Source organism: Octopus bimaculoides, chromosome 9 (assembly GCF_001194135.2).
Source record: "Octopus bimaculoides isolate UCB-OBI-ISO-001 chromosome 9, ASM119413v2, whole genome shotgun sequence".
NCBI classification, from domain to species: domain Eukaryota; kingdom Metazoa; phylum Mollusca; class Cephalopoda; order Octopoda; family Octopodidae; genus Octopus; species Octopus bimaculoides.
This window is the reverse complement of record NC_068989.1, coordinates 41,626,117-41,648,878: the sequence shown is the minus strand read 5'-3', so window position 1 is coordinate 41,648,878 and position 22,762 is coordinate 41,626,117. Positions and strand designations below refer to the sequence as shown.

Sequence of the window (22,762 nt, the reverse complement as noted above, 5' to 3'; positions counted from 1 at the left end):
AGTTCCTACAGACATGCCCCAGTTATAAAAGAGAAAGGAAGACATACTATTTATATCAGCTGTAAGAAAAGAACTGGCTGCAGAAGCACCATAGCAAAACAATATTTGCTTTTGGTTATGTGAAGAACATTGTGTCTTCTTCATAGTGGTTGGTTCTATCATGGTAAAAGTATGTTGAAGCTAGAAAGTCACTCAACATAGCTTTTTAAACAGCTAAATATTTCAATATTCTGTAAACAACTACCGGATATCATAAGTGTTTATCTAAGCTGTTTGTGCGTGTGTGCGTGCGTGTATAAATATGTGTGTGTGTGTTCAGAGTGGATGCAGGCATTAGTGAGTGGTAAAGGAGTTTGTTTTACAACCATGAGGCTGCAAGTTCAATCTGGCTACACAGCATTTTGAGCAAGCACCTTTTCAATAGCCCTGGATGAACTGAAACCTTATGAGTGAATTTGGATGGACAAAAACTATATAGAAGCGTGTCAGATTGACCATATGTGTAATTCAATGATTTGGTTGTCCAGTTAATGGAATGACTGGAGGGTGGCATGTTAAAATCAATGGAAGAGTCCATCATATATTCAGGTTGGTGAGCCATATCACAGCTCCAGCAAATGCAGTGAGACATAGTGGGAAGAATAACAGTCCCCATGATTAGGATGTTGTAGCTAACTTTCCTGGATGATCTGATGTTTATTTGTCAGTTAGATGAACTATGGTAATGGAGAATAATTTTTATTTATTATAGCCAGGTTCCAACCTGGGCCAATATTCAATAAAGTGTTCTCTAAAGAATAAGATGTTCTGTACAAAGTGTCCTATATAGAAAAAGGAATTTTTATCTAGATTAAGGTGTTCTATATAGAGTAAAGTTTTCTATAGACCATATTTTCCAGCATACAAGTCAAATGTATATAGTGTAAACATTCAAGTATCGTCATTATCTATCCAAATCTTGCTGCATTTCACATGGAATTTTTGCTTCTCCAAAGTTATCTTTGTTTATAAGTCGGCCTACCGTTTTTGGTTGTTAATTTTGGTGGGAAAAATTCGATTTGTATGTTGAAAATACAATAGAATAAAGTACTTAACCATTTAGCATTTAATCCAGTCGTATCCAACCCAAATATTTTACCTGTTTTATGTTAAAACTGACCATATCCAACCTCTCACACCTACCCTACAGTGTTGTTCTAAAAATATACAAATACAACATTGAAGCTACAAAATAATGCATGATTAATTTAAAACAATGTGAATAAATAAGCAATGCATTTGACAAAGAAATGTGAATGCTAAAGGGTTAATACAGGCTGATATTTTATCAGAAAACATTCAACATGCTTACAGCATATTTGAAGTTTCAATAATTAGGTTAGTTGTGCAAGTAAAAAAGAATGCTTTTGTGTCTATGTTTTCTTCTTTTAATATATACTTCTTTTTACAGTTCTTGTCACCATACTTATGTCTACTCTAAATCTCCTGTATTTTACAGAGCTGTTTATCTAGTGCGTCACAAAGAATCAAGGAAACGATTTGCCATCAAGAAAATAGGCAAACAGCATTTACTCATGCGCAACCAAACCGAACAAGCATTTGTTGAGAGGGACATTCTCACATTCACTGACAACCCATTTGTGGTGAGCATGTACTGCAGTTTTGAGACCAAAGTAAGTTATTGAATTACCCTTACTACTACACCTTCCTAATGTCTTCCAGTCAAAAGCAGCCAGTGTGTTGTACAATGACATTATTTAAAGTGTTTGGTTGATAAATTCTATTCTTACAATCATAATCTATATTATGTTTGAGTTGTAATTATTAAGATATATAGAAAAAAATCGAGTAAATCAGTTGACAAAAAGTGGTTGAAGGATTTCTATTGTTGACTGTAGATTGTGTGTTCTTTTTTGCTAGGGGAATGCAAACTCTTCCTGGTGTTGTATTGCATTATTTCGTTTTGTTATGAAGTTTGGTTGCTGTCTTTTGTTGTATTAGTGTTTGTATCGTGTGTTCTGTGTTTTTTTGTTTGGTATCCAGTCTGTAGAGTACATGTTGTGATGGTTGTTTATTTTATTGGACCTTTATTGTATAGAGCATGTCTTGTATTTTTTTATTATTATTATCATTATTATTATTATTATTATTATTATTATTATCAGAAAAACTTCTGTATGGTAATGGAATATGTGGAAGGAGGAGATTGTGCTACGTTGTTGAAGTTTACAGGTGGACTGCATTTGGACCTTGCCAGGTAAAAACCCTACTATTACTTAAATCCTAATGTATCCCCCCCCCCTCATACACACACTTATTAGTCTGACTTAGCAAAGTTTCTAATATCACTCTGATTGCTACTCACATACCTACCTCCTTCAATGGCTAAATGGTCAGTGTTATTAGTTGAAGCTAACCAACCAACTGATCAGTGTTGTTAACTATAGCTAGTCACTAGCCAGTGATGTTGGCTGGCCAGCAAACTGGTCATTATCATTAGTCAAAGCTAGCCATCCAAGTTAGCTTAAATGATTTGTTTTAAGAATGTGGAAAGAAATGTTATATCAATGTTTTATATTTTCTCTTTTGTGTAGTAATGTTATTATGTTATCGTTAACAGGATGTATTTTGCTGAAACAGTGCTTGCTCTGGAATACCTTCACAGTTATGGGATTGTACACAGAGATTTAAAACCTGATAAGTAAGTATCCTTTATCCATGACAATGATGATGCTTTTTTTTTTAATAGCAGTTCTACATTGTTGGTAAAATACAGATTTCTTTCAACTAGTCAACTGGACAACTGTTATGGGATTAGTTCATATTTGCTGAAATTTAACCCTTTAGTGTTCAGATTAATTTGTCAAGTGTAATGCTGATCTGTTCACATTAATTTTGATTTATTCAGGTTCAAGTGGGGTGTCCACAATATTTGCTTGTAACTTTGTTAATTTTCTACATACAGATTTGAAATTTCATAAATGGGTGCTTATAAGCCAGTGGTTTATAGTTATGTAATTTTAGCTGATCTTTCTGATTAAATTTGACTTTTATGGGCAGGTAAATTTAATTAACAGGTGTAAAAACAATAACATTATGAATAAACACTAAAATTCATATCCTTAAAACATCTTACATGTTTGATTTGTTACTAAAATTATCCCAGATGTCAACCTCCAACAATTTTACATTTTTTAAGATGAAGTACATTAATTTGAATTAATTAAAATACATGTATAATTGGTACAAGATTTTATTCTTTCTCTATATTTCATTCAAACATTTTCATAGAAAATAAAGTACAAAACTATTTTACTAGTCATACCATTGGCTATGTACTCGTATACAATTTAAGGAATTAATTTACATAACAGAATGCATCTAATAAAAATAGCTCATTAACAGGTGAGACAAAGGTGAATACAGGTGTGTAACATACTGAATATTAATATGTATTTCTCACTTTCACATATTTATGATAAAATGAAAAGGAATATGTGATAAAATAATATTGTTATGACATATTTCTGTAGCTCTATATTTAAGAGATGAGGAATTATGTACATTATTTACATTTGACAGATATTTGTCCTCATCTTGTTTGTTGTTAACACGACATTTCAGTTAATATACCCTCCAGCCTTCATCAGGTGCCTTGGGGAAATTTCGAACCTGGGTACTCATTCCTAAGGTATTTTTCGCTGTTGTTATTATTATCATTATCATTATTATTATTATTCGGGTCGCTGCCTGGAATCGAACTCGGAATCTTGGGGTTAGTAGCTCATGCTCTTAACCCCAAGATTCTGAGTTTGATTCCAGGCAGTGACCTGAATAATAATAATAATAATAACATCGAAAAATACCTTAGGAATGAGAACCCAGGTTCAAAATTTCCCCAAGACACCTGATGAAGGTAGGAAGGTATATCAGCCGAAACGTTGTGTTAACAACAAAACTACCCAAAGCACCCTTTACACAAGGGCACTTTGCAAATAGGAACACCTATACGAAGTCTCAATCTGATACCCTTTCGCAGTTTTTCTTTTATGCAGCAAACTTTTTTCTTCCATTTATTTTTTCCACTTTATGGAAGTCAATATTTTCTCTGTTGACATCCACCTCAGTTAATTTTGCTTTTCTCCCAGTTCTGTGCTTTCACAGTATTTATACTTGAATAAAGGCAGGAAAGGCTTCATCTCACATTATCTCAAAGCTACAAGAATTCAATAGTGTGATTTGTTTAGTTTTTTTAGCGATTTCGTAGAGCAGGTGGATACAGCCGGATTTGACCGGTTTGAACAAATAAAGGGGAATTAGTTTTGGCCGGTTTGAACTCTAAATGGTTAACTCAATATGTTGCAGGTACTTATCTTGTTGAGCGTATAAGAGGAATCAGATGTTGTGTGCAAGAGAGAAGACTAAGTATGGACATGTGATGTGTCTAAAGGATGACAGCTGGGTAGAGAACTATTGAGTGATCCAAGTGGAAGGAACCTGTGCAAAGGAGGACCAAGGAAGATATGGAAACAAATTATGAAAGATGATCTCAGGAAACTGAATCTTATGAAGATGGTGTCAAAGAACCTCAAGTGGCAAGCTGTTGTGCTAAGGAAAACTGGTCCAATCTATACAAGCATGGGAAAATGTCATAAAATTATGATAATGATATTCACAAACTCAGTATGATCACATATTTTTGGTAGTTATTTGATCTATAAAAAGATAGAAGTTGGGATCCAGTACAACATTTAAACTCAAACTATTGTTTGACTCGAGCATCTGTGCTTCTGTGCTTTCTTTGCCTTTTTCTCTCCATATAAAATATTGATGGCATTTTTTTTTTTCTAAACTTACCTGTCAGTTATTAAGATTATGTTCTTTTTGTTGTGATGTTATTCTTGTATTTAAATTTCGTTAGATCAACAAAACCTCAATCTGACAATGGTAGAAATAATTACATTGATGACAGGTTTTATCCTGCTTGTTGTTAGTGTCTTTATCAGATGCCTGTAGACTTTAAACTTGGTTTAAATTATGGTAGAAATTTCTAGGTATGAATCAAGAGGCTGACATGAGTGGAATTACATTTGTTGCTATTCTACAATTCAAAAGGATTTGATTGACAGTTAATATTGAAGCTTAAGTCATGTGTTACATAAAAGTACAAAGATAAAATTTCTATTCTGAAGAAAGTTATAGATTGTACTGCTGTAGCCTCATTTATTATTTTATTGCTCATATATTTCAAGGTTTATTGTCCTGCAGTCAGTTTGTAAAATTAGACACATCTCTCACCAAATACTTTCTTTTCCAGTTTGTTGATCACTGCCACAGGACATATAAAACTAACAGATTTTGGTTTATCTAAAGTTGGTTTGATGAGCTGTAAGTATTTATTGGTCATTCTTGTTTAATAAAATCTTCCATCTGTGTTGTCGTTTCCACCAACAATATAGTAAAGTCTTATAATGCAATTAGTAACAAAAATCCTAGTTGATATTCAAGTATATTAAACTTTGAATTTATTTGTTGTGTTGTTATGCCATAACATTATATACAGCTTACAAAAATATACAAATCTTAAGAAAAGCATCATTGTAACATCCAGTTTCTCACCATAAAATATTTAGGTAGATTCTTTATTATAATCTTGGAGTTCCACTGAAAGAGCCTATAAAGCCAGGCTGGACATTTCTTCCTAATTATCCCTTTTCTCTCTGACCACCAAGACATTTCAGCATCAACTATTGAGACACTTTTTACAAATTATATTATTATCATGCTTTAAAAATTCTAAAATTTATTTAAATTTATCACACATATTTTAAATATAAAAGAAAAAACTATACGAGTGGTTGCTAAAGAGTTGCTGGCTTTGGATAAAAGAAAACATGGAAGGATTAGTTAATTATGATTTTATTCAACATATTCCCCTCTCAGATTCACACAATTATGCAGCGGCCCTTCACTGTTTCTATAGCCTGTAAAAGAACTCAAACAGTTGGGCCCCCAACCAGGCCTTTTGCAATACCTTTTAAACCAGGAACTTTTTAACAACCCCTTTGTATATATAAATGTAGGTGTGGCTATGTAGTGGTTAAGAAGTGTGCTTTACAACCATGTGGTTTCAAGTTGAGTCCTACTTCATTGTGAGGCACTTTGACATTTAATACAGCCTGAGGCCAACCAATGCCATGTGAGCACACTTAGTAGATGGAAATTGCAGGAAGCCCACTATGTCTATGTGGGTGCATATGTGATTATATTCCATGCAAATCAGTGTTGGTTTTAACATCCCTTGTTGACATTATGACCAGTTACTCTGCTCTTTCAATGACCTGGCAATAGGAAGAGCATCCAGTTAGTAAAACCTGTTTCAAATGACATCCCCATCTAAACAACCAATGCTGATATGGCGGGAAAAAGAGTATTAAGAAACAAAACAGTTTTCCTATTCTTTTAAAATACAAAAAAAAATTGAAATTTAGGATTAAATTTTATTATTCTTTTATTTGTGTGCTTCTCATTTCTAATCCACTCCTAACTATTTCTTTTTATATCTTCATCTAGTGACTACAAATATGTACGAAGGAGCTATTGATAAAGATTGTAAACAATTCAAAGACAAACAAGTATTTGGCACTCCAGAATACATTGCGCCTGAGGTCATCTTAAGGCAAGGTTATGGTGAGTAGAATTAAAATTTTTCACCGTCTCCACTAATCCTTTAAACTAAACTATTATAACAGTTTTGTTTGTTTTTGTGGCTTATTTTCTTTTTTTTTCCTTTCTCCTCTTAGATGTAGCTGTACTGATTACTAGAACTCCTAACACCATTGCCTACTTAAAGCTATCACTACCACTGGCTTTACTTAACCAAGTGTCATACTTGTTACATTGTTCTCTTAAATGGTTCCGTGACATTTCCCTTGTTAGGACAAGACAAAAACATTTAGGAGGATTTTAACTCATCACTTCTGGCTAATGAAACTTGTTTGTCAAGCCAACAAGGCAACTTCTATGTGGTCGCTTGGCTTGGTAAAAATAGCAGCCAAATTTCATTCAAATCATAATGCGCACCATCCTATGAAAGAAAAGACACATTAGATAACATAATCTTAAATACCCTAGAAAGATGGGATGATCATAACTGAAATACCTTAGATCATAGACCTGCTTGATTAAGACTGACTACAGAGAGCTAAACAAAAACATTTTCCTGCTTTGCATCATATAGGTTTATAAAAACTTCCACCCTTATCCCTAATTACATGTCTGAACAAATCAAAAATAATCATGCTTTAAATGAGAAACTCTTTCTGGTATCACAGCCTACAGTGTTACGAATGGAAGGCTATGTTAGGTAATGTAGTCAAAGAAATGTTTGTTTGTTTTTCTGTTCTTTAATTAAAATTGTTTTTTTGTTTCTTTAATTTCAGGAAAACCTGTTGATTGGTGGTCAATGGGGATAATCCTATTCGAGTTTCTAACTGGATATGTTCCTTTTTTCGGGAAAACACCGGAAATCCTCTTTTCCCAAGTCATCAATGGTGTGTTCTCAATATTATCTTTTGTTCTGGGTTTTTTTTTTTTCATAGTTGAGAATTTTAGTTACATGTCAGGGAATCACATGATCAAAGTACTCAGTAATCTAGCTATTGAAATCTTTAACTCTTTAACATTCAGATTATACTGTCAAATGTAATGCTTTTTAATCTACCTTGTATTTTAATTCATCATGTATTATCTCATAGCTTTGAAATTTTGATGATGTGGTTGTATATTTTTAAAATGGCATTGATGGGTAAGTGTGATAGGCTGCATTCTGGCTGGTTACAACATATAACAAGTGGCATATTTGGGTTGGGTGTAGCTAGTTTAAATGCTAAATGGTTAATACCTTGAGAAAGAGGAAACAACAGACATATATATATATATGTATGTATAGTTAGTTGTCATTATTTTTGTTAACCATTCCTCTGAGATTTACAATATCTGTGCTTCATCATTGTTTTAAGCATCCACTTCTCCATTCTTGCTTGAATCAAATGGAATTCGTTGAGGCAGAATTTTTATGGCTGGATGCCCTTTTTCTTGCCAACTGTCACTGTTTCCAAGTCAGGTAATATTTCTCTGTGGTCAGACATGTTTTTCCACAGAAATCTGGAAACAAACAACATAGCTTGAATGGCATTGAAGCTTGTTGACAACCATCACATGACTCCTAGACAAGGGTACACACACACACACATACACGCACGCACACACTCTCACACATGATGGGCTTCTTTCAGTTTTCATCTATCGCACACATCTACTTAATAAGCTTTGATTAACCTGGAGCTACAGTAGAAGAAATTTGCCATGTAACTGCACATTGGAACTGAACTTCACATGGGTGGGAAGCAAGCTTCTTAACCTCACGGCTACCTCTGTGCTTCCATTTCCTATCAGTATTGTCGGTAGTTTAGAAGTCATTAAAGAATCCAGCAAATTTCTTTGAATATAATTATTTCAGTTATATTGATGATTCCCCTGGGATAGCATGATTCTCACAATACCTCTTCTCCAATTAAATAGGGTTAATAACACCTTCTACAGATATATCAGCTCAATTAAATACGGTTAATAACACCTGTAGATATATCAGCTCACCAAATAATCAAAACATTGACCCCAATTTTCATACTTTTATGACCTGAATAGAATATTGATTGATTTATTTTTGTTCATTTTTCCATGACTGATTTCAAATTTTGCCAGGATCAACTTTACATTTCATCCACTACTACTACTACTCCATGGGTCACATTAGTAACTAACTTTGTTTCTAACTTTGGCACAAGACCAGTAATTTTGCAGTATGGAGATTTAGTCAGTTCTTACCACACAGCCACTCCTGTGTCTATTCGTAAATATTTATAAACATCTAATTATTTCTCGTTTTCATAATCTATTTCAGAACAATTTGAATGGCCACCAGAGAAAGAATTGAAAGTGCAGGATGAAGCTAAAGATTTAATAACTCAACTGCTCAGGAATAATCCAAGGGAGCGTATTGGCTCTGGTGGTGCCCACCAAGTGAAAGAACATGAATTCTTCCAGAGTGTAGACTGGGATGGATTGTTACGGCAGAAAGCTGAGTTTGTTCCACAATTAGACAGTGAAGAGGACACAAGCTACTTTGATAGTGAGTATTGACACTTTCATCATCATCATTTAACAGCTGCTTTTCTATGGCTTAGATGGGTCTGACGGAATTTGAGGCAGATTTTCTACTGTTGGATGCTCTTCCTGCTGCCAACGCTTATCTGTTTCTAAGCAAGGTAATATTTAGATAACTTAAACTTTGTTATTTAGTTAGTACCAGATGTTTAGTTTAGAGTTATCCAGTATATGTTGAATATAGTTGTGGATGGTTTAATCAGCTGCTGTTGTTCTTCTTTTCTAGCCCGAACTGACCGCTATAGCCACCCTGACCTGGAAACTGAGGACACGGAAGATGATACAGATGACATCATGTTTCACAGCTTCTCATCTTGTTCTCCACGGTACAACAAACTCAGTTTGAAACTGGAGGATTCTCAAGAGGTAAGCGCAGTGTTCAATATTTCAACTTTGTCAGCTAACCAGAACAACCACATCATTGAATAATTTAAGGATTTAACCTTTTGCCTGTTCCTGTATAGTTATTTAATCAGTGGTTATAAACATTACGACTATTTCCTCTGTTTTCAACTGTACGAAATAAAGTTAGATATTTCAAACAGAATAAAAGAAATCCTGGGACCTGAGGGAAATATATTGTTTTTCTTGTTAGAATTGGTGAATCTCAAATCATATATGAACACCTTTTACTTTCTTACCCACTTCATCGTCATCAGTCACCCCTCTTCTTCCCTGCCTCCCCTACTTGTTCTTCATTCATTATCTTTGCCACTTCACCCATTTCCTATCTATCACTCTCCCATTTACTCATACAACCTTCACACTCCTAGTTCTTCTGTCTTCATTCAGTTCTACTCGCCTTGTATCATGAAAGGTGCGTACGGGTGCCTCATCGCTGCTGTTTTTATCTCTTTCCTTCCCCCCACCCTAATACTTTCCCCTCTGACCTCTTCTAAAATGTAAGTAAAATAGCCTTGTGATCCCTCTACAAGAGATCTATTTTCTTCTGGCCTCTTCTCTCTTACTTTAACCCCATCATCATCACATTTAAAGCCACCTCTCTAAGAGTTTGTAGTCTTGCAAGCTACATAGCTACCTCGCTAATGCTGATGGCATAAGTAAAACATCCTGCATACATTATGAAGTGGTTGGCATTAAAAAGGACATCCAGCTGTCAAACCATTCAATCCATGCCAGTATGGAACAAAGACTTTAAATGATGATGGCAACGACTTCATTCACATTTCCCTATTTCCATCTGTTGTTATCTGATTAGATTTTATTTTTGTAATGTTTAATAAGCATTTTATTTGTAGTGGGTTTTTTTGTTTCTTTTTTCATGAATTTGTGTCTTTTATAACTATTCTTGTAGGAGCGGAAAGATCGAAGGCGACACTCTAGCTCAGATGAAATTCGAACACGTTTGCTGGAGAAACAAGTTCTTGACCGGAAAGATTCCAATCAGTCAGAAAGTTCTGAGAGCTCAATAGAAGTACAACGTGTCCTCCGAATTAACAGTACAGGGAGCAGTTATGGAGACAGTCTGCTAGACATATCCAGTTCAAGTAGCAGGTTAGAACTCACACTGCGAGATGATGATATCTTTACTGCTGCCATAGATTGGTACGTTAGTCTGCTGCTGCTATTGTCTCTGCCAGCTTCATGCTTCCATCTCTTCCCCTGCACACTCCACCATTCCTTTCCAATTAAATTTCTTCTCCCAACTCTTTGAGAAAAAGTATTACAGATTCAGCTCCATAATTATCTTTACCTTGAAATATTCTTCAATCCATAATTCATTTGTCCAAATTTTAGTTTCTGTGTTATAAAATTTGTTGATAATTAAATATTTGATAAGTTTTTTTGATAATTTTCATTGATTAGAATGAATTTATTGAAAAGGAAAAATATCTTGGGAAAACTGAAGGGTTTTATATACATATTTAATCTTTATAAGATATATCTGTGTGTGTGTGTGTATGTATGTATATACATACACATCTGTGTGTGTGTATATATATTTCTTGTTTCAAACATTTGATTGTGGCTGTGCTGGAAACAACCCCTGGACTTATTCTTTGTTAGCTTAATACTTATTCTAGCTGTTTCTTTTGCCGAATCGCTTAGTGACGGGCACATAAACACACCAGCATCAGTTATCAAGCAATGGTGATGAAGACAAACATAGACACACAAATACGTACATATATATATATATATACACACACACGACATGGTTCTTTTCAATTTCTGCCTACCATATCCACTCATAAGGCTTTGGTCAGCCTAAGGCTATAGTAAAAGACACTTGCCCAAGGTGCCACACAGTGGGACTGAATCCGGAACCATGTGGTTGGGAAACAAGCTTCATACCACACAGCCACTCCTGTACCTAATATTAATATACTTAAGTAACAGCATATTTAAAATATTAAAGAAAATACTTTGTGATTAATCAGTGAAATAAAACATCTCAAATTTAGTAGAGTATTATATTTATATATTATAATTTATGTCCTAAATACACTGTAGTGAATTTACTTTTCATCTTCAAGTGATTCTGAAATGCTTATCTTTTATTTTTGTGAGATCTGAAGTCAGTGGAGTTTACTTTCTTATAAAATTGGTATCATCAGCTCTATGTAAGCACTATTGTTCCCTATATCTGTTGTTGCCATGGAAAAGAATCATTGCATCCCCTGTAGCCATTCAAGAATATGCAATTTTTTCTGTTTTTGCCTCTTCTCAAGCTTTTATTTTTCTTGTGTTTTCTATCTTAGCAGTAACATCTAAGCAAAATTCTAGTTTCTTGAAGAAAAATTGGCTTCAAAATTTATGCATTAATATTTTCTGTTTGGCCATGATTTTTTTTTTTTTTGTTTTCTTTTCGTTGCATCTATGTGGGTTGCTAGTTTTGTTATATTTATTTAATGTTTGTTGTTTATTTCTATTATAAACCAATAACTTTTCTTGTTGATGAATCAGATTGCTTCATTTTAAACCAATAATTTTTCTTGGTGAATCTGCTTCATTAGGTGTTGGCTTTTTACTATCAGTTTTCTACATCTAAATTTGTCTTCTTTGATATTTTCTGTCTATTGAGATTATGCTGTTTGACAAAAAAACTCCTTCACTTTGCTTTTGCTTTCTCTATTGTGTGTGTGTTGAATTGACAAAATTGCTAGAACATTGAACAAAATACCTTGCAGTATTTGTTTTGGCTATTTACGTTCTGAGTTCAAATCCCACTGAGGTTAACTTCACATTTCATCCTTTTTTGATGGATGAAATAAAGTACCATTCAAGCAATGGGGATTGGTGTAATCAGCTAACCCCCTCCCTGCCTTTCCAAATTGCTGGTCTTATGCCTACATCAAAACACCATTGTTTAATCCTTTAGTATTTAAACAAGTCATATCCAACCCAAATATTCTTCCTACTTTATGTTCAAAATGGCCAAACGTGGCCTCCCACACCAACCCTACAAAACATGTCAATGAATAAACATTACATGGGACAGAATAATGTGAATGCTAAAGGATTAAATGCAGTGAGATGGACAAAATACCTTGTGTTATTTCATCCAGTTATTTACCTTCTGAGTTCAAATCCTGCCAAGGTATACTTTGCCCTTCATCCCCCTTAGATCAGTAAGATGGAATGCCAGTCATGTACTGGGGTTGATGGATCAGCAAATCCTCTCCTTTTTCACTTACTGGCTTTGTGCCTAAATCAGAAACCACGACCTGACAAGCAAATCTGTGGTATTGAGCAGAATATTTGCTGTAGCCCATCTTTTATACCAAGACAAAACAATGTACATGATAACACTTCCAATCAATTAAGATCAGAAGCTATGAGAGCCACTGCCTGGTACTGCATCCGGGCATGGTATATCATCATCATCATCATCATCATCATCATCGTTATTAAGGCAGTGAGCTGGCAGAATTGTTAGCTTAGCAGCATTTTCTCCATCTTTATGTTCTGAGTTCAAATTCCACCAAGATCGATTTTGCCTTTCATCCTTTTAGAGTCGATAAATTAAGTACCTGTGAAACATTGGACTTGATGTAATCGACTGGTCCCCTCTCCAAAAGTTTCAGGCCTTGTGCCTTTAGCAGAAAGGATTATTATTGTCATCATCATAAGGTGGCAAACTGGCAAAATCATTTACTTTCTGGGCTCAAATCCTGTCAAGGTCAGCATTGCCATTTGCCCTTTTTGGGGTCAATAAAATAAAGTACCAGTCAAGTAATGGGGTTGATGTAATCAACTTGCTCTTTCCCACAAAAAATTGATCGCCTTGTGCCAAAATTCTAAATTATTTATTATATATATATGGAGGTGGGTTGGCAGAATAAGTAGAGCATCAGACAAAATGCCTTGTAGCTTCTGTTCAGGCCCTCCATGTTCTGAGTCACTTTTGCCTTTCATCTTTTTGGGGTTGATAAATAAAGTACCAATCAAGTACAAGAGATGATTTAATTGACTAACCCTCTCCCTCCTCGCAAATTCAAGGCCTTGTGCCTAAACAAAAACAATTATTATTACTATTTTCATAAACACTTGAAATTATTAACAACAGCATAAAATTTGAGTCTCTGTGTACATGTTTGTGTTTACATGTGTGTGTTTGTGTGTTATAAAACAGTTAAATGGGAGCTTTCTTTTGAATTAATTTTTGATAAATAATTAACTACATTTTACAAAATGAATTTCTTGTCTCTTAAACATTAGCTGTGGCATTATTAAACAGATGTTGTAGTTGTTTTGTTATAGATATTCTTATAGTATATATTCTTTTGATTACTTATATAATGTGTGTGTGTACGTACATCATATATATATATATATATATATATATATATATATATATATATATATTTGAAGGTTTGGAGGTGATGTACAGAAATTATATAGAAAAAAATTAAGGTACTCAGAAATCTGGACGTTTGTACATTTACAGATTTTTATTAATGTCACATATTAAATAAAGCGCTTTTCACCTAGTCGTGTAGGATTTTCAAATTGTTTTTCAATATATATATATATATATATATTGTCTTCTTCTTTTGTGTGTGTGTGTTTGCTGGGTTTTAATCTCTTTCTGTTTTTTTTTGGTCTTACAGTGAACAGCCAGCTCAGGTTTGCGAGACAGAAAAGACTACGAGCACAACAAAGTCTTCCTTGTCATCAAGCACGCCACAAACCCAGCAACAGCAGCAGCAGCAGCAACAGCAGCAGCAACAACAACAACAGCAGCAGCAGCAACAGATACCCAAATTCTCTATCTCGACTGCATGTGACGCCGATATTCCTCCTTCCAAAGGTTAGTACACCAATGCTTGACCAGTGATATTACAGTCCACATAACATCATCTTCATCGGGTATTATCATCTACTTTCAAGCAGATTTAATACCAGCTGCTCCTATCTTAGATGCTCCTGTGATCACCTTATGCTTTCACAGTATTTCAAGTCATCCATCCACATAATTCTTGGGTTCCTCCCCTACATTCTCTCCTCCAATTCCCCTCTGTCTTTGTAACCCCACCAGGTTTCACATTGAACACTACTCTTAGCACTCTGGAATTCCTTCTCTGGTCATGTCTCCCCACGAAGCCAATAATCAGGGGTATTTCAGTGAGGATCATCCTGTGTCTTTATATTTTAATATAGCATAGTGTATAATGGACTACAGTATCCAATGTCTTCCCTTTTTTTTTAGACTATCTGGGTTTTATTTGTGAGAGATCTGACTGCTATTTTTAGCAGATCAAGTAATAGCTCAGTTGGTTTCATACTTTTAGACTCTCTCCCTCCCTTCTCCTTTCTGCTTTTTTTTGTTTCTCCCACCTCTTTCTTTCTCTTATAACTGACGGGTTTCTTTTCATTTCTTTTGTTATTCTTCTTACAGAACTCTCTCCAGTGGATGAGATTGACAATAAAGACAGTGGAACCAGCTCGGGGAGGAGTAAGGCAACCACCACAACAACAACTACTACCACTACTACTACTACAACTGCTGTCACCACAACAACAGCCACTGCAGTGTCTTTGGTTGGCGGTGAGAGTGTAGAACGCACAACTAACAGCACGCCATTAGTTACCACTGCATCCTCTAAAGCTGCTACCAGCGTGGTCCCGTCCACTTATAGTGAGAGAACTAGGACTTCTGGTAGTAACGAGGATGTTGTGAAACTACAGAAGTCAGCTTCAGCTAGCGCCCTCACACTACTAGTGCATTCTATAGGTCAGTCAGCTTTCTTTATCTCATCGCTTTTCTTCTTCCTTTATGTGTGTGTGTGTGTGTGTGTTCCGGCATTCTTGTCAAGTCTTAGATAAACAAGATACAATAAGTTCTTTACAATTAAATAAATGCATTTGAATAACTATACAAATGTCTATTAAACAAAAAAAAAAAAGAAATCTGTTGAAATATATATGCGAGATGAGAGCAGCTTCCTGCTGCTCACATAAATACTTTCTCTGTTTTTTCAGTCATTTCTGTGAAAGATATCTGTTTGTAGAGAACAGAGTAAAAGGTTTTGTGGAGTTGATGGTAGTATAGGGAGAAATGGTTTCTTCATAGAAAGGTTATCATCAAGGTTGGACTTATAAACCTTTGATAAAAAATAACAATAAAACAATCCTGATATAAATAAATAGCTATGTTAAATATACTTTTTGTATTATTACGCTCCTGACCAATATGATTACATGCATGTGTATATATGTGTGTATATTTTTTTAAATAATCAGCATAAGTTACTGAGTGACTCAAGGGCCAAGAGTTTTGTGCGTTGTGCCAATGCACAAAACTTTCAGCGCTTGAGTCACTCTGTAACGTCTGCTGATTATTAATAATAAAGAACTACAGTTTTATTTTCCTTTTTGCATATACATATAACAGGGGTATTAGTGAGGGTTATAAGCTCTCTTAGTACACCAGGCTAACAATATTGTTTAGTTTAGTAAAGAACACAGCATCAAATTTAATGTAACAAAGAAAAATATGTATTGACCATTGTTTATACCTTGTCTTTATATATATATATATATATATATGCAGTATGGGCCAATGGTTAAGTAGTTTGCTTTGCAGTCTTAAGGTCTCAGTTTTGAGTCCACTGCATGCCATCTCAGGCAGGTTTCATTTTCTATAACCTTATGCTGACCCCATATTTTGTGAGTGAAATTAGGTGTGTGGAAACTGTAGAAGCCCCTCAGATTGTACCCGTAATTGAAAGGTACAGTCTTGTCATGCTGACTCTGCCTGAGAATTACATTAAGGGTACGTGTGTTTGTGGAATAGGCTTTGGACCATCAAATGTTCATTAGGGCCAAGCTTTCCCCTGTTGATCAAATTAGCATCATATGCTAGACTTGAACACTAACCCCTTGTATTCCTGAACTACTCTTACTTACTAGCTCTAACTTCTTGGGAGGATCTAAGATGAATCAGAGTTTCGTAAAAAATATGATCGGTATAATGCCTCTGTCCTCTCCTTTGATGTTTCAGAGGTTCAGAGAGAAAAAAATGATGTTTGAATTTGCTTCATTTGATCACACTGTTCGTTATGATCCCAAAAAGCATTTGGCTGGTCAGCAGAACATTCTGTGGTCATACAGAACTGGTCAATGAAGGTTTTTGCAGGAGAGTTAACCTCTGTAAACCATATTAAATACAATAAACACTGGTTAGGCCTTGTCTATGTTGGCCACTTCAATTCTTTTCAAAGCTGGGATGTTGGATGTAGAAATAAAAGGATTCAGTTGTTTCAACTAAAACTGTTGAATGGAAAGATAGTTCTGAAATGCTTGGTATTTCTGGAAACGGACAGATTGTCCAGGCATTCAGGGTTATCCTTCACGATTAACAGATTGTTCTGACATCCTGGGTATTTCTGAAAATCTGCAGTTTGTTCAAATATCCTGGATATATCTGAAAATAGTTTGTTCTGACATCCTCGATATCTTTGGAAATTGACAGATTGTCCTAATAATTTGGATAATTCTGGAAATGGGCAGATCATTCTGACATCCTGAATGTTTCTGGAAACAAATAGATTGTCCTGACATTCTGGGTATGTCTGTGAATCAACTAATTGTTTTAACATGCTGCATAGTTCTGGAAATTAACAGATTGTTCAGACATTCCTGATACTTCAGGAAATTTACAAAATATCCTGACATTTTGAACATTTCTGAAAATGGACTGATTATTCTGACATTATTGGTATTTTGGAAATTCGAGCTTTTCTTCTGTCTATTTTTTACCGTTTTTCATAGTCTTATGGCCAAGCTGGACCATTTTATATGAGTCTTTAATTGATTGATTTTGACCTTATTAGGGCTTGCTGGTTGCTATCATGACATTACCGCTTTTGAGTTGTTTAGTCAGTCCTATATATCTAATTTCTTCACTGAGATAACACATCAGCTAAATTACTGTTAAAACCTTGTTACTGGAATCTCAGTATTGAGAATATGACACCTGTTATGATATCACAAGTTTGATAGGATAAAGAAACAGCCTTTGTATTATCTATTTTATATTATTTACAAAGATAAATTAACATAACATTGTTGCAATGACAGTATTTAGTGAAATGGTACCATATCAGGGTAACTTCACCCTTAAAATAGCACATGACACTGTTGCTCTGTGTGTGTGTGTGTGTGTGTTTTGTATGTAGTAATTTTCATTTTTACTTATAGCTGCTAAAAACTGATAATAGTGAAGAGAAAATACAAAATTATATAGATATATATATTCATTTTGAGCAACAGAAACAGTATTAGTTCAAAATAGCAATCTGTCTATCATTCTTGAAGCAGATTCATTCATGAAAGCCTTATAAACTGTATATATACACATACACACATTTCTGTATATTTAATATTCTAAGGTAATATTCTAAGATAATGCGAATTTTGTTTTCCATCACTCTCTCAACACAAATTCTTATATTCGGTGAAGTTCACTTCTGGTTGTTATTGTTTTTGTCCATCTTGAATCATGATTTTCATTTCTGTTTTGATATGACTAAACTTTTATCGCTGTTCAGCTCTGAGGTCAGCAAAGCAATTCTGTTTAATTAGTCTTGTAGCCAACAAGTTTTTTCTCGTCTTCTTAGTTGTAGTCCATATATGTCAGTCTAGTAGACTGGTGTGTGTGTGTTTTTATATATACACATATAACTACAGATAGCTAACAAGCATAAAGACATATGCAAATTATGCATGAATGAGAAAACAATAGAGAGTGAAAATTTGTATAATGACCATTTTAATCCTTGAAGGGGAATTATGTACCCTAATGTTAGACTATTTTTTATAGTCAGTGTATGGTGAAACCTTTTAATTCTGTAAAGATATTATTTATTACATGATAACAGATTGTGTATACATGAAGTTTGCTCTTGATGTACACACAAATATATACGTATGGTATGGTATGGTGGTGTGAATGTGTATATGTATGTATGTGCGTGTGTGTGTGTGTGTGACATGATATAGGTAGTTAGGTAAATCCTGGCTGTTTCCTCTTGAAGCACATCTGCTTATTTACATTATTATTATTATATTGTATTCATAGTAGCTGCTGTAAGTTAAAATGTGTATTAAAATTGGGAATTGTGGAAATATTATTTGCGGAGTTATTGTATAACAAAACAGGAAAGTGGAAATTGTTTGGTATTATTGATAAAAAATACCAAAAAAATTCCACTTTCTTATATCAATCATCATTATTTAATGTCCATCTTCTGTGAAGGCATGGGTTAGATAGTCTGCCAATATCCAACAAGTCATTGGATTGTGTTGTACTCCAGTGTTTGCTTTGACATGGTGTCTATGGCTGGACATTCTCCTTAATGCCAAACCACTTTACAGAATGTATTGGCTCCTCTTTTTTACATGATACCTGCAGTAGTAAGGTCACCGTGCAGCTCACAAAACTAAAGCTGACTTAGTGGGAGTATAGCAGGGTAGGAGGCAGCTTTATGCTAAGTGTCGAGAAGTTAGGGTATGATTGAGGGACTGGAACAAGTTTGTTACTGCAAAGGAGATGCATGGTTATTTCTGCTTGTATAAGAGTCAATGGAAGTATTCAAAGTGAAACTGGAAACAGTAATAAAGATGATGGTATGAGTTATAGTACTCTTAAGGTACATTATGTATATTGCTTTATGATCAAAATAAGCTTTCCCATAGAAACTTCTTTTTATTGACCCTTGCACTATCTTGAGAAAATTTAATCCCATATGTTGTATAAAGTATCTCAGCTATTTCTATCTATTTATTGTTCCGATGATGGCTTACCTAGCCAAAACTTTGAAGTCACTGTCAACAACATTTTTGAATAAGAATTATATATATGAACAACAGAGCCAGTATTAGTTCAAAATAGTGATCTGTATATCATACTTAAAGCTTATACATTGTTGAAAGCCTAATTAACTGCAGTGTTCATCTCAAGAAAGCATCACTTAGAGATGTATAGTGTTAAAAAACAGAAATATATCAGTAACAGATGAAATTGTCCAACCTTCAGTGACTCTTTCTATCTAGCTGTAGATAAAGACATGCAGCCCATCTCTTTCTGTGTCTCTAACAGACTGTTATCAGCAGATGTCTTTAGCTTAACATATAATTCTAAGTATTTCATGTCAAACTATTCCAAGTTCTTTAAATCACTACCTGAAGAATGAAGACACAATTTTCAGTAATTCTGCCACGTACATTATTTTCCAGCATACAAGTTGATATAGTGGTAAACATGTAGTGTAAACATTTAAACTTCATCACTATCTTTCCTAATCCTGCTGCATTTCACATGGAATTTATGTTCCTCCAAACTTGTTGTGATGTATAAATCAAATGGTCTTTTCGGGCTGAAAATTTTGATCTGAAAAATTGGACTTTTGTATGCTGGAAAATACAATTTCTAAAATTTTAAATGAATGAAAACTTACAATAAATGTTTGCTTCTTATTAAGCCATTTTGAGAAGACTTTTGTTTTTTCCTTCTTCACTTTATATCATCAAGATTAGTTTTCTTTTAAGATGTTGTTGATTCTGTGTGTGCATTTTCTCCAGGTCATCCATTGGATAACTCCGGGGAACTGACTAAGCGTAGACTCTTCTTCCCAGGTATATTTCTTAACCAGCCACCCCTCATACTCCTTTATTCCATTTCAACTGTTTGAGACTCTTGTGTGGCAATCGCTGCCTGTCTTCTTGTGTTGTCACCAGAACCCCTACACTGTTTGTTTGATTTCTTTTTTATATATATTTCTCTTCAATATTTTTGTTTTTTTATAGAAAATTATTGCTTCATCCCCAGATTTATTGCAATTTAGCTTGTTTTATCAAATCTAATTTCTTTTTTGTTAATCATTTTCACTCCTTCCCTGTCCCCATTCAAATATATATGTCTGACCAAACTTGGCTCTTTGTAGAATTTAAACCATTCCTTAGAGTAATTCCTATTTCAGCTGTTTTCCTTCTGTTCTATGCATGTCTTCGATAATAGAACACTCATTTCTTACTTATTCTCTCTCTCTCTCTTACACACACATAAAACATACACTCTATCACACATACCCACACTCAAATATTCATGCATGATCAAAATATATTCATTTCATCTATGCATTCTGTCTTAATGTTTTTATCTATCCCAACACTGGTAAACTAACCTGGAAAAATTGCATGTGAATATTTATAACTCTTAACAATTGTTTTTGATTTCGGCAGAAAGTTACAATTTTGAGAGGTGGGTTTAGTCATTACCATCAGCCTTAGTACATGAATGGTTTTTTTATCGGTTCTGAAAGGATGGGCGGCAGAGTTTAAGCTCAGAACCTAAAGACCCAGAACAAATACTGCTCAGCAATTTTTCAAAAGTTCTTATCATTTCTGCCAATGCACCATCCTTAATAATAATGGTCCCATTGTTATAATAATGGGCTAGCAATCTCTTGCTCCATAGCCAACAGGCAGAGGAAAACTGCCTGGCCTCCTGGCCAATGGTCAATGACAAGAGTGTCCGGCCCACAAAAGTTGCCCCTGCTCAGTAAAACTCCACAAGTCAGCAATACTCAGATCATACACGTGTATGTAGAACAAATTTATCTCGGAGCAAGCCCAGATGATGATTCTTCTGTAGAACTTACCTTGAAATACCAATGCCATCCCCACTTTCTGTAGCTTCACCAGGCCATTGAATTTTGGAAGTTATCCTGGGTCCTGGGTTGAGAGTCTTTGAGAATGCAGCAACCAGTTGACTTTCACCAGCACATAAAGACTCCCTGAGAATGTCACCACTCTTCTCTATCATTTATCCTCTTTAGAAAGTTACTGTGGAAGTTCTAACTTCCATATTAGCCATGTTGCTAACTGGCAGAGCTCTGTAAATGGCTGACAACATTACAGATGCCTGGTTTTGAGAAACGTAAATGGAGTTAGAGATTGTGCAACTGGTAAAAGATAAGATTAAAACAGATGTTTTGAAGAATTGCCAGGACAAAGCTTCAAAATTTGTTTACATCATGCCTACCACCACCAACATCATATAACCATCATGACACCAAACACACACACAGGCAGCACTAGGAGGAAGGACACTATAAGCAAGGTTCAGTGGTTATAATGTGTAGTTGTGTTTTAACAATTCCTCTGAAGAAGGATGGTGTTCTTGTTGTTAGTCCCAAGTTCAAATCTGTCATTGATATATTAGTGAGTAACTGAGCACCAGTCTGTTGATGGCGTGGCTCTCTCTCTCTCTCTCTCTCTCTCTCTCTCTCTTTCTCTCTTTCTCTCTCTTTCTCTCTCTCTCTTTCTCTCTCTCTCTCTCTCTCTCTCTCTCTTTCTCTCTCTCTCTCTCTCTCTCTCTCCATCTCCATCTCCATCTCCATCAATGACCCACTGAGTTAAGTGATGGAAGGTTCAGAGGGTGTCTGTGTTTGTTTCAACTACACATCACCTAAAACAATTAGTGAAAATACGGTCCATGTTTACCAAGGCCTACTGACTTGTAAATGGCGGTGGGCTTTCTGTGGGCCCAGTATGGCTGAATGGTTAAGAAGTTCACTTTACCATCATGAAGTCATGATTTCAATTCTACTGTGTGACATCTTGAGATAGCGTCATTATTTTACAACTTTGAGTTGACCGATACCTTGTGAGTGAAATTGGGTTGGGAGAAACTGTATAAAAGTCTGTCGAATGGATTTCAAAAGTCCAGCATTGACACACATTGTATCATGCTGTTTCTATCTGAAGATTACTTTAAAGGTACATTTATCTATAGAATACTCAGCCACTTACGTACTAATTCGATGAGTCTGATAGTTTGGTTGCTCAAATAACTGTATGCCTGTTGTCAGAAATTCTAACTGAGACCTGTTATTCATTCCAGCTCTGTACGGAGTTCAAATACTGCTGGGAGTCACTTTGCCTTTCATCCTTTGAAGGACAGTAAACTGGCAGTTCTATTCTGAGTCAATTCTTTTCTGTCTTTCTCTCTCTCTCTCTCTCTCTCTCTCTATATATATATATATATATATATATATGTTTGTGT

The 22,762-nt window shown here is 34.9% G+C and overlaps 1 protein-coding gene across 7 annotated transcripts in view; it reads left to right on the top strand.

Moving 5' to 3' along the window:
* The window catches only part of LOC106880501 (microtubule-associated serine/threonine-protein kinase 3), a 260,570-nt gene that overhangs the window by 227,626 nt on the left and 10,182 nt on the right, over positions 1 to 22,762 (top strand). For 5 of the 7 annotated variants that reach the window (XM_052970660.1, XM_052970661.1, XM_052970657.1 and 2 more), the window contains 12 exons: positions 1,499 to 1,673; positions 2,166 to 2,257; positions 2,621 to 2,701; positions 5,318 to 5,388; positions 6,574 to 6,690; positions 7,443 to 7,553; positions 8,966 to 9,193; positions 9,455 to 9,594; positions 10,544 to 10,794; positions 14,304 to 14,503; positions 15,092 to 15,427; positions 20,278 to 20,331. In XM_052970660.1, coding sequence (XP_052826620.1) covers positions 1,499 to 1,673; positions 2,166 to 2,257; positions 2,621 to 2,701; positions 5,318 to 5,388; positions 6,574 to 6,690; positions 7,443 to 7,553; positions 8,966 to 9,193; positions 9,455 to 9,594; positions 10,544 to 10,794; positions 14,304 to 14,503; positions 15,092 to 15,427; positions 20,278 to 20,331 — 1,856 coding nt within the window. The remainder of the gene's footprint in view (positions 1 to 1,498; positions 1,674 to 2,165; positions 2,258 to 2,620; positions 2,702 to 5,317; positions 5,389 to 6,573; positions 6,691 to 7,442; positions 7,554 to 8,965; positions 9,194 to 9,454; positions 9,595 to 10,543; positions 10,795 to 14,303; positions 14,504 to 15,091; positions 15,428 to 20,277; positions 20,332 to 22,762) is intronic. The other 2 variants (XM_052970659.1, XM_052970662.1) reach the window with 2 other exon arrangements.